The sequence below is a fragment of the Lichtheimia ornata genome (assembly GCF_029851405.1).
Source record: "Lichtheimia ornata isolate CBS 291.66 chromosome Unknown scaffold00188, whole genome shotgun sequence".
Classification (NCBI taxonomy): Eukaryota; Fungi; Mucoromycota; class Mucoromycetes; order Mucorales; family Lichtheimiaceae; genus Lichtheimia; species Lichtheimia ornata.
The window spans coordinates 874-13,998 of record NW_026695507.1 but is presented as its reverse complement, the minus strand read 5'-3'; the positions used below and the strand labels follow the sequence as shown (position 1 = coordinate 13,998).

General features: G+C 43.5%; 1 protein-coding gene across 1 annotated transcript; it reads left to right on the top strand.

Moving 5' to 3' along the window:
• Window positions 1-1,813: 1,813 nt before the first annotated feature.
• Window positions 1,814-9,874, top strand: O0I10_012968 (uncharacterized protein; the record flags this gene model as incomplete). The annotated part of the gene is made up of 19 exons (XM_058492846.1): window positions 1,814-1,971; window positions 2,026-2,141; window positions 2,204-2,865; window positions 3,062-3,404; window positions 3,477-3,525; window positions 3,584-3,929; window positions 3,994-4,018; window positions 4,080-4,904; window positions 4,966-5,551; window positions 5,621-5,786; window positions 5,847-6,770; window positions 6,834-7,124; window positions 7,181-7,716; window positions 7,777-7,941; window positions 8,001-8,267; window positions 8,328-8,540; window positions 8,605-9,398; window positions 9,450-9,744; window positions 9,805-9,874. 19 exons carry the CDS (start codon window positions 1,814-1,816, stop codon window positions 9,872-9,874), a joined length of 6,831 nt encoding a protein of 2,276 aa, XP_058336388.1.
• Between the last annotated feature and the right edge of the window lie 3,251 nt (window positions 9,875-13,125).

Genomic DNA, 13,125 nt, shown 5'->3' with positions numbered 1-13,125 from the left:
ACCCATCCACTCACCAACCCACCCACGCCCACCCAATCACAACAACGCGTATGCATTGATATGCATGATATGGCTCTCAATGATCCATTGATAGAGTTATTGATAGATGTGATATATCTATGTAGCTATTTATTATGTATTGTTGAGCAATAAGACTCCTGGGTAAACGATGGTTGAAGTAGTATCTTAGACACTGGGTAATGTGTATGGTGGAGAATCACTGTCAGATTCGATTTTGATACCAAGATGCAAATTCGTGGGTATGGCGAAAGAGAGGTTTATTGTCGATTGCACGGTGAGATAAGGCTTATTGTTGATTGAGCAATGTTATCCATGCACCAAACATGGGGTGTGGCAAAGAGAGCTTGTATTGTCGATCCAACGCAAAAGCGATGAGGAACGTGAGGTGAGGAACGTGAGATGAGTAATGGGAAAGAGAGAAGAGGAAGAATGGGTGAGAGAAGAGGAGGTTTGGGTGAGTGAAACAAAGTAGGGAGGCTGCATGATTGGTGAAAAAGTGGGTGTAGCCAAATCAGGATTATAAGGATTGATTTTAATATATGAATGTGCTCGGCTTGGCCAACAGCACCTTGTGTGAAAGTTTCACGATCAAGCTTGCCAATCCCAGATTTCGCAATGTCGCTACCAGCCAAACTGGATCTGGGGGTCGACCTCTTCGACGACGACGACCAAAAAATATTTTTTGGGCTGTTTGCGACGTTGAACGCGAAACTTTCACACAAGGTGCTGTTGGCCAAGCCGAGCCCATTGCCCTAATAAAAACCCCACGCTTCATTGTAAAGTTTGGAGATACAGGCGCCTTTATGTTTTCACTATGCTCGCCGTAAGCGTTATGGACTTGCTTTCTCCTAATGGATGGTGTCGATTGCATTAACGGAAAGATGGAGAGATGAGTGAAATAGCACTTGGTGTTTACACACGGACGTCCTTGACAGGTTGTTGCACAAATGGATGCTGATGATGATTGCCTTTAGGAAGGTACGTAAGGTAAAACAACATCCAATAATGAAGATGTCTCAAGCTACGTGTATGAAAATAGTGGTTCCATATCGGATTTGGATGTAGGAGAAAGTCGATCTACCTGAACCAATTTGTACACTGAGGCCATTCATCAATTTAGATTACCCCTCAAATCATCCACCCAAACACACATGACACATGGTCCATCACCATCACCATCACCATCATCCCCATGATAGAGAATAGGCATACATAAGTAAAAGAATTGAACCTCACGTATAGTATAAGGCCGTGTGTGTCATTTTACACTTTACATGATAATGATGATCCTCATACATCGCCTATGGCGACAGGAAGTTGAGGATGAATACGTCCAAGAGTATGAAACTAACTAAAAAACAACATTGTGGTTCTCGTGCAAGAGGCGTCTGTTATTGTTGCACTAGAGAGTGTTACGTATGTATGATTGGTGGCGATGGAGAACTGTGAAGATAAGAAGAAAACAAATGGCTGATAACAGAATACATAGCAAATAAAGATTAAAGGGTTATTAGAGGATCGCAACTTGCACCTCCACAAAACAAGCGAGAATCTGGTTGTTGTCATGCAGGAGAACAACAATGCAAGCCAAGTTTATTTCTAGACACCTGCAGCAGCACACATTCTCATATAGTAAACTCCCTTATCTCAGTGTACCATTCAGCTGGCTCTGGTCACTCTCCGCAACAAGATCATGCATCCCTTTTGCTTTCCCTTTACTCATACTTGGATCAATACCACTATTTAATATGACAACTACCACTTTCTTTATCCTCGTCCTTGCCCATTCTCCATGTCGAGCACAGCATCAAGCAGTGCACCTTCCTCTGATGGCGTCATTCGCTCTCGAATTGCTGAGGCTTTGAACATCGCGGGCTATCACTTCACCGATGCAGCACACGTCCCAACCACCGATCACTACGATAATGTCACCCTTGTCAATGGCTATCGGTAAAGCATTAGAGACACGGATCATGAAGCATCGATTGACGTGTCATTGCATAGCGTATCGGATAAGCGAGCAGTGGTTGCCAAGGTATCCAACAACAGCCTGCAGATTGAACGCGAGTATTATATCATAAGACAACTCTATCAAACAGCTGATGGTCCTTTGTATCTTGGTAAGCAATATCTCCTTGTTATACACGTGCCTTTATATTAATCTTGGTTACGTGTTGTATAGTGCGTCCCTTGGAGTATGCTTATTTGTCGTCAAGCGGACTTGCAGTTGCCATTTATGCCGACGCCCATGGCGACCGATCATCCAATCGCACCATTGACGACATTGGCACCTTCCTACGATTAGCAATACGGTGCACAGACATTATGGAATTCATCCATCGCCACAACACTATCCATGGTCAACTTAATATGGGAGCTTTTTGTTGGAACAGCAATGACACTTCGGATACTACACGCTTATGGAACTTTGCAGCTGGCAGCAACGCATCTTTTGAAAAGTACCTTACGAGTGAAGGATGGAAGAAGTACCAGAACAGCCAAGCCATCATGGAGAATCGACTCATGTACATCAGCCCTGAGCAAACAGGCCGCACCACCTACGTTGCTGATCACCGTTCCGATATCTATTCCTTGGGTGTCATATTCTTTGTATTGCTGACAGGGCAAATGCCTTTTGATGGAGGACCCTTGAAGATTGTCAACAGCATTTTGAGTCGTAAAATGCCGGCTGTGCATGATATCCAATTGAATGTCCCTGAAGTGATATCAAGGATCATTGAGAAGATGACGTCCAAGACGCCAGAGGAGCGATACATGAGCATGCACGGTGTCAAATGCGACATGGAGGAATGTTTCCACCGATTGAAGTCAAGTGATTCTAGGGTAAGGATTGATTTACAATCAAAGATGAAAATGGGAAATAGGAGGTGTATGCGAGGTGTGTGTTTGTGTGTGACAAGCCAGTGCGACAAAGATCCAAGGTTATCTTGTTTACGTGTGGGGACAAGGAGACAGGTTTTAAGGAGAAAAGGTTATGCATATCATGCGATACAACAATGCTCACGCTATACCTAATTAGACGATTGACTTGTTTCCACTGGCACAACGTGACATTGCATCTGTGTTTATGATACCACGGAATGTCTATGGTCGTCAAGCTATCATTTCGGAGATGGTGTATATCATTGAGCGATTCGTGAATCAATACAAGCCTTTGAAGATCCCCAGCAACAAACAAGGAGCTACTCTCGCGGCATCCAGCAACAGCGATCCCGATTCTTCAGAGCAAAAATCAGCGTCAAGTCCTGCTTCATTCCATGGTCATGATAGCAGCGATATATCCAGTGTTAGTAGCAAGCTTATATCAGTCAATGGAAAGCACGCAGCTACTGTGGTTGGAATTTATGGACCTGGAGGCATTGGTAGGTTGATTGGTTGATCATTTCACGCGTTGCCGGTACTCAATGGTACATTTTTCTATCATCATCATCAAGGAAAATCAACATTGTTCAACTCAGTGCAGCCTTTGGCAAGAAAGAGTGGGTAAGGCATTTGCATTGTCACTGAGAAATGATTGTATTCCTAAAACAAAAGCAACTAGCTATATCACATCTACCAAGTTTGATTCAAGGAACAAGGTCCCCTACAGTGGTTTGTTACGTTTGATGTCGCAGGCACTACAGCAAATCTTATCCGAGACCGAGGAAGAAGTTCATCGATTTTTCAATCACTTGAAAGCATGGCTTGGTGCTCAGTTCCCCAACATTTCAATATTGGCGGATTTGATTCCAGAGCTCAAATCATTGTTGGCTGCTGGTGGACATAAGGATGAATGTACGACTACCGAGATATCGGTGAACACCGATAATGCTGAAGCTCGTGTACGTTTCCACAACCTTTACGTTGAAGTTTTTCGTGCCGTGTCACATTGGCGTATGGTGACTATTGTAAGTTGTCATAGAGGATGCATTGAAAGCTGATGGGCCGATGACTAATGTATACTTTACTTAGTTTATTGACGATATCCATCAAGCGGGTAAGATGGGGAAGGAGTAACAAGATGTGCTATGTTTGACGATGCTAAACGAATGCTGTAGATGATCCTTCAATCGATTTATTGCTAGCGTTGCTTTTATCAAGGATCAACATCCTCGTGTTTATGTCATATCGTGATCAGGAGCTGAATCAAAAGCAATCTGGGATATTGGAGAATGAGTTCGCCAACATTCAATTTATCGAGGTCGGCACATTGAAGCTTGACGCATTGACCGATTTTGTTTGTGACACACTACATCGATCACGAGATACCGAGCGCGACTATGTCACTCCACTTGCATTGGCGATACAAAGGAAAACCAACGGCAACGCATTCTTTGCGGCACAATTACTTCAAATGCTGGAACGTAAAAAGATCATTTACTTCAACTGGGAGTTCAATGTTTGGGAATACGACCTTGCAAGTATTGAACAAGGCACCTTCTTGGAGACAATGGAAGAGGATGTTTCATTCATGATCAATCGGCTGAAAGAACTACCGCGTCATGGTCAGCAGCTGCTTAAGTTGGCATCATTTGTCGGCGACACTTTCTCATGGTCAACAGTGAAGACGTTAATGGAGGAGACAATGTCATTTGATGATGAGAGGACTTTATTATCAGCCGAATCAATGGCCAGCACAAGCGTATCCAGCAGAAAGAGTACATCGACCGAAGGCACCTTTTCTCCTGATACAAGAGCCCACCAAAAGACCTATGATCCAATCAGTGCACTACATGCCGTGATCCAGGAAGGATACGTTATGCAACTTGGTGCTGACGAATTCAAATGGAGCCATGATCGTATTACACACGCTGCCGGTGAGCTTGTCAAGCCTAATATGAGGTGCAAGATCCATTTCATTATTGCGCAGCACATGATGAAAGGTATTATTACATATCATTTACTACTTAGGATGATAGCTTTCTAATGTACATTGGATTGTAGAGGAGGAGATGGATGTATTTCTGGTTGCGGATCATCTTTTGAAATGCCTTGATTTATTATTATCGTTGGAGGACAATTCATCCTTTCGAGAGCTCTTTATTGACGCCGGCGATAAAGGACGGCAATCTGGTGCCCACGACATGGCGCTCAGCTATTACAAGGCAGCAATCCAACTCTCTGATCCGGAGAAGGAATGGGATGATGACAATTATCCTGTTACTTTGCAGCTCTATACGAATACGATGGGACTTAGTTTATTGTTGGGCGACTATGAAGTGACTGAGAAATCGACTGAGATCCTTTCCATGCGTGCCAAAACACCTTTGGATCGCAAGGCCATGTATTTCTTCAAGTCACGTTATTATCTATCGCAACAAAAGCCGTTTGAAGGACGTGATGTGCTACTTACTTGCTTGGAGGATCTTGGCGATGAAAAATTCACGTTGGAGAATGCTGAGGAATCAATGAAAGAAGAACTTGATAAGCTTGAGAAAGCAATCGAGAATATGGATGTTGAAGAGATTGCGAACATTGGATTATCGGACGATCCTTACGTACATGCAACTGTTGAGATCATGGCAGAAATGTAAGTATGCAAGCAAGAATGAAGATGTGGAATATAGTATAGTAACATGATCATGGTTTCTTTTTCTAGATCACATTTGCTGTATTGGACTGGGCAGAAACAAGCACTTTGTGCATGCACAGGCCGTGCATTGAATATGTGTCTCCAACGTGGTATGGTTCCAGCTGTTAGCGGTGCTTGTGCGATGTTGACGATGGGCTACATTGATGTGCACAAGAATCATGCAGCGGCCAATGTAAGCCTACTAAATTCTCATGTTTGATTTGAGATGATCAACTTACCACGTTTAATGTAGAAAATGGGCGAACTCGGTGTCGCCATTGCTGATCGACATGGCAGGAATTCAGAAAAGGGTCCGGCCTACATTACCTATGCATCAATGGTACATCAATTCCTACATCATTGGGCGAAAGGACTACCCATCATCGAAGCGGGAATACAATGTGCATATGCAGGAGGAGATCGTTATTATACAAACTACGGCAAACTTTGCTACAGTTACACACATTTTGCTGTGGCACATCATTTGAGAGACGCATTGCCTATCGCAGAAGACGCCTATGACGAAGTATACAAGTGGTCTACCGCTACGCATCAGAACCTAATGGGCCTGTCGATTGTGCGAACAATCAAAGCATTGCAAGGGCGAACGTATTGGGACACTGATAACGTGTTCGATGGCGATGATGGATTCAATGACGAGCATTTCCTCACTGAAAACTCCAAGGAAGCCCCGATTTCTGTTCTCGCACTTAACTGGTATCAGTCCTATAAGATGATCCCTTTAACATTGTACGGGCGATACGAGGCAGCCATTGAAATTGGAGAATATTGTTTTCGCACCATGGCTTATCTTCCATGCATAAGGCATACAAGGGTGACCCTCTTTTACCATTCAATTGCTCTGATTGGACATGCACGTGAGAACAGCGAAGCGATGGAGAAATGTCTGAAGCAAGTGGGTCAGAATCAGAATCTCCTATATGAATGGGTGGAGCTGGTGCGTGTCAACTATGTTACGCTATGGACATTGGTGGAAGCAGAGCTTGCAGGTCTTCAAGGGGACAATGTTATGAAAGCCATTTTATTGTATGAAGAAGCTATCAATCATGCTCGTGAAGGAGAATGGTATCTGGAGCTGAGTATTGCGCATGAATTGGCTGGTGCATTCTATTACCGCCAAGGGGTTCACAACGTTGCATATAGCATGATTAAGAAGGTAAAGCATAGTGGCAGTCTACCTTGATGAGGAATAATGTTCTCAATGGATACATCATATTAGGCGGTGGATCTTTATACGGCATATGGTGCTCTTGGCAAGTCACTTCATCTTAATGGAAAATACGCTGATCTACTCAGCTCATTCAACGATGATCGAATCGAGAGCCGTGATAAGAGTGCACAAACGGATCCATTCCCATTGATGGCAGCTCCCCGCCACCAACGTGCTCGACAATCATGGAGCAGCTCTTCACGTGACGGCGATGATAACAGCCCAATAGCCGATGAACTTTATAGTTCGGAATCGATACCACCTATCACAACAGAGCAAACATTGGTGACATTGGATATTGTAGGTGCCAGTGTTGCTATGATAACGATGCCATCTTTTGACCCATCATTTTATAGATCGACATGGCATCCATCCTCAAGAGCTCCCAGGTGCTTTCATCCGAAGTCAAGTTTGAAGCGTTGTTGAAGAACATGATGGAGATCATCCTTGAAAACTCTGGTGCTGATCGAGGTGCTATCATCGTCAAGGAAAACAAGTTTGGAATTGGTGCTTATGGCAACCCACAAGAAGAAGATACGATTGTCACATATGAAGAACCAGAACGTATTTCAAAGAACAGCGTCATGGTATCGAGCCAAATCATCAATCACACAATCCACACCTCCGAGAGCATTTTCATTCCTGATGTTGAGCAAGATGCACGATTTGCAGTGGGACCATGGTTCGAGCGTGCTGGCAAGAAATCAGTAATCTGCATGCCGATCATACACAAGATGACAATTGTTGGCTGCATCTTTCTTGAAGGAGCTATTGGGATCTTTACGCAACGTCACATCACCGTGCTTGGATTACTATGTCAGCAAATGGGTATTTCATTGACCAATGCGGCCTTGTTCAAATCCGTGCGACGTGTAACAATGGCCAACATGAAGTAAGTATCAAGCGGCACTCATGGACAATGGGATTTATAAGTTACTCATGATCGATGTAGGATGATTGAAATGCAAAAGCAAGCATTGGAGGAAGCACGGCGCAGCAAGGAAGCGGCTGATAAGGCGACTCGATTGCGAGAGATCTTTTTGGCCAACATGAGCCATGAGATTCGAACACCATTTTCGGGATTCTATGGCATGATCACATTGCTGTCAGAGACAAAGTAAGGTACCGGATTGGAGTAACACAAATGCATGACAGCTAATCACGTTGAATAACTAGGTTGGATCCTGCACAATACGACTTGGTGCGAACGGCTAAATCATCATGTGAAGGATTATTGCAGATCATCGACGACCTACTCAACTTTTCCAAGCTACAAGCCGGCAAAGTATCTCTTGATTTGGCACCAGTGCACGTGGAAGAGCTTATTGCCGATGTGATTGATATGCTGATTGCCATCGCCATTCAAAAACGCATCAACGTTACATACTCGGTTGCGGAGGATGTACCAGCCGTTGTAATGGCGGATGCCAACCGGCTTAGACAGTAGGTCTTTTTTTGTTATATGCGTAAAACAATGCTTATTGATTATGCTCTGTCATATAGGGTTATCATCAATTTGATTGGGAATGCTGTCAAGTTTACGCACCATGGCGAAATCAGGATCCGATGTTCCATTGATAGACGCAAAAAGAAATCAGTGGACAAGGGATCACAGGTTCCATTGCTATTTGAAGTGATTGATACAGGCATTGGCATCAGCGAGGAGCAACGCAAGGTGTTGTTTATGCCATTCTCACAAGTGGATGGTAGCACTACGTAAGTTGATGATACGATGTCCTATACGAATATGAGTGTGATGATTGACACGTTATGTCATTAGCCGCAAGTATGGTGGTACCGGCCTTGGACTTTCCATTTCCCTTCAATTGGTCACTTTGATGAATGGAGATATCGATGTTGTGAGCGAGACAGGAAAAGGATCCAATTTTCGCTTTTCAATCGAAGTTTCACCGGTGCTTGATCAATCTCGAAGATTCACTGAAGCAATGCAAGCAATATCCAAGAGCTTTATCAAAACACGAGTCCTTGTTGCCGATACACATCACGCCACAGTAGATATGATGACCAACTTCCTTCCCAACCTACCATTTGATGCAGTAACCGATTATGCAGAGTTGCAACAAGAGACACCTTATGGAGTTGTCATTGTGGGATTACTTCTCGATCACAAAGAAGGAACGCTAAGCTGCTGGGAAAAGGAACTTCAAAAGGTTATGAAGCGTGCCAAGGTAACGGTTATCATGCATTATCCCTTGGGAGGCAGCAATGTTCAAGGTAACATCGGAGGTGTTGGACCGATTCTTGAAGCAGCATCCTCTTCAATGGAGCAAGAGCAGCAACGTCAACAACAACAACAGCCATTCCACATATCGTTCTATGGTTATCTTGACGAGCAACAAAACATTGTGCGTATGGGAGTTCCGTTGCGACGCAACAAGCTTTTGAGGATGCTGGCAGGATTTCTTAAGGAAGACGAACCAGGAACACCGGCACCCAAGACGAGGCCAAACATCTTTGCACGTATCGGTAGCAGTGAGATCAAGCTTGCCATTGAGACGATACCAGAGGAACATCGTAAAGCATTCAAAAAGACAAACATCCTGGTTGCAGAAGGTAGGTTGACAATACATGCTTAAAGGTTTTATACTAAAGGATACCTTTCAGATAACCCTGTTGCACAAAAGCTGCTATGCAAGCAATTGAAGCGATATGGCTTTAATATCACGTGCGCTAACAATGGAGCTGAAGCGATTGCTGCATGGACCAAGCGACCGGTTGGATACTTTAAGATGGCTCTGTTTGATCATCACATGCCCAAATGCGATGGTGTGGAGGCGACCAAGACCATTAGGAGAAATGAAAAGGAGCAAAATAGCAAGAAGCGATTACCGATTGTGGCACTCACAGCAGACATACAAGATAGTGCAAGAGCAATTTGCGTGAATGCTGGGATGGATGGGTAAGATTTGATGTTGGTTGTCTTAATGCTAATACTAATCACGTTGTTGTTGCTTTTTAGGTATCTGACCAAACCTTTAAATGAGTTTGCTCTACTTGAGTTTGTTAAACAATATTGTATCGATCGATAAAGCATTTATGTTTACAACTTCATTGTCCACAGCGGCAGTAGTATGTAGAACACTTGGTCGATAAAATTGACGCCCTTATTTTAATATGTGGCAAGATGTTACATTTAAGAGAATGGCTATTTGGCAAAGGAAGGATCATATACCAATCACGCTCCTCCCACCAATAAGAAGTTCATTCGTACTAATACCTCAAGATTGCACAATCAACATGGCATGGTTAGTATTCCTGAAATGGCCAGTGCATCCAAAAGCATCTTGTAATGCCAAATGCCTCTCAGGCTTGGAGTCAATGGTCATTCTCTGTTGCCGTCAACTATAATACAATTATCCTGGAGGACCTTCTTGCGAGACAAGGAGACCAACTTTATGTCCCATGCACACAGCAGGCTTCCTTGGACCCGGCCGAGCAACTTTGCTCTATTAATAACCCCCATGCTTGATTGTAACATTTTGAGATATGGCCGTCTTTATGTTTTTCTACTTTAAGCGTGATGGTATATGAAAAGCGGTCTTTGTTCATTGCTAATCGCCTCATTCGTATGAGAGCTAAAGATGCAGAAGGACTTGTTTGTGTAACAGGGAAGAATTGAAGGGTATGCCCTATTGGTGGAGAGTGCATGATGGATGGTTCCCCCTATGCATCTATAGTAAGGTCAGCCTATGATAGCCCGATGGAATGGTTCGTTGTTATATAAGGTTGCATAGGATAGCGTTAGCTGAAACTTGTCATAGGTAAGCATGGTATGTTCATGTGCTCGTGCCACATTGTATCACAGTTCTCTCTTCCTTGAACATAATGAAATAAGCTTACAATGAACCACGTATGTATAGTAAGCGCTATGTTGAATTCATTGTTTATGCAATACAAGCCTTCGAGAATTGCTACTGCCTTATCTATCAGCATGTGAACTAGGAAGCTTAAATGAATGTATAATGTCACCAAAGAACAAAATCATCTCGGTACATTCGATGATGTGAATGACCCAATCTCGCTTCCCCACCTTCAAGTTTCTATTCCCCCTCTCAATCCAAGTGATCCACACCTTGCATATATAAGCTGATAGCACGGCACCCTTCTAATCATTCTTGAATCCATGTTCTTTCACTGCAAAAGTCGAAGGATAGTAATTGGTAATGTGGATGTTTATCGAGTAAGTATGATAAAGGAACAGTACTGTAAATTGAACAAGATACGGGTGAATCACATAATGGGTAATAGGGATAATTGTGTCATTGTATTCTTGGTTGCCGCCGCCATACACATCCTTCATTCACGATAGTGCTGCGTGATGTGATTTCAGTATTGCAATATCACCCATGGCTGTCAAACACGTTTCACCAAAGGTATAAGCCTTCTCATCAATTCCATCCAATCCATCATCATCCTCAGGCGTATCCACGTGACATGACCTATCGTTCCTGCTGACGACGCTCTTGATTGCATCTATCCATCCATCCATAACCATTGCAAATTCAAATGTTGGTTGAAAGAGCCATGTAATCGCTTCCCTTTTCCATCCGGCTGTTGGTCTATCTCTTCCTTGGTCATTTTCCAACGCGGCTCATCCAGGTATAGATACTAAAGCAAGCTGCTGCAAGTAACTTGAGACAACGAATAAAGACTTTGCTAATAGCAGCTGCTGGTACGTTGGTTGCGACAAAGAAGTGTGCAAGAGCGTGTGTTGTAGTAAAGAGTGACAAGGTTGAGAACGCTGTTTGCAGCAATGGAATGAAGACCTTGCTAATGACCATTGTTGTAACGTTTGGTCATGGTTGAGGAGTGTACAAGAGAAGGTGAAGTGACAAGAAAGGGGGGTTGTAGTAGAGTACACATGCCATGGACGTGCCATTCAGTCAAAGACAATCGCATCAAGGCATTCGTAGGATTGGCATGATGGGCTGAAGCAGGACAATCGTTTTCAGGCGTCAATTGTACTTGAATGGAGCAATAGTTGAGATTGGGAGGAAGGGCAAATACAAGTGGGAGTGGAAGAAGTGGAAATTTAAGTAAGCTGGGTTGCCGGACACCTCTTGTATAAATGCATGAACACTGTATATGAAACCTTGATATTGAGATTGCCCCTGTTGATCCTGAAACTTTCACACAAGGTGCTCTGGAGCATGCTGATCAACTTCATTCATTTAAAAGTCGCAGACTTCATTGTGAAAATCTAAAATGCGGAGCGGCCCAAATGGTGGAGGACGCGAACAAAAGAGTGGACGGCCTACCGCCCCGAAGTTGCCCACTTCCAACTTGAAAATTGGTCAGGATGGTGCTCCGAGCATGCTGATCCACTTTTTTCAAATAAAAACCTCACGCTTCATTTGAAAATTTGGAACGAGAGCGTCCAAAAGTTTGAAAGACGGAGACATTCGCAGGGTCTGTCTTTCAAGAATTGACACATTTTCTGTTTGGGCGTAGCTCAGTCAAATCAGCTCGGATCAAGAAACTTGAATGATGGAAATGATGGGCTGGAGCAGGAGAATCGTTTCATTATGATAGCGCATATAAAAGTTGAGATTGGGTGGAAGTGGCTGTTAGCTGGCAATATGCATGTTCCTAAATGATCAATAAAGCATTATACATTGACCCATCCAGTCATGCATTATCAGTGGTGTTACACAACATGTGCCTCTGCATCTTTGGCTCTGTCAGGGTCTACCTACTTCACAATGAACAAAGACCACTTGTCATATAGCATCACGCACACAACATAAAGACGCCCATATCTCAAGATCTTACAATGAAACACGGGGTTTTGAATAGAGCAATGGGCTCGGCTTGGCCAACAGCACCTTGTGTGAAAATTTCGCGTTCAATGTCGCAAACAGCCCAAAAAATATTTTTTTGGTCGTCGTCGTCGAAAGAGGTCGACCCCAAGATCCAGTTTGGCTGGTAGCAACATTGCGAAATCTGGGATTGCCCACGATGAACTTCATACTTTGACACAAGATTCCTTTGACCCCGACGAGCACGTTGATCTATTAAAGAGCCCACGTTTCATTGTAAAGTTCGGAGATACAGGCACCTTTATGTTTGTAAGCGTGATGCTATATGAGAAGTGGTCTTTGTTCATTGCCAAGTAGCTAGACCCTGGAGAGCCAAAGATGCAGAAGGACCTCTTTGGGTAACTCAGCTAAAAAGTCAGGACTTCAGGGACAATGCATGAAAGGTACGCAACCCTCACTTTTACGTCATACATTGGCAGCTAATAGCCACTTTTGTGCATTCCCAACTTTTGTGCATTCTA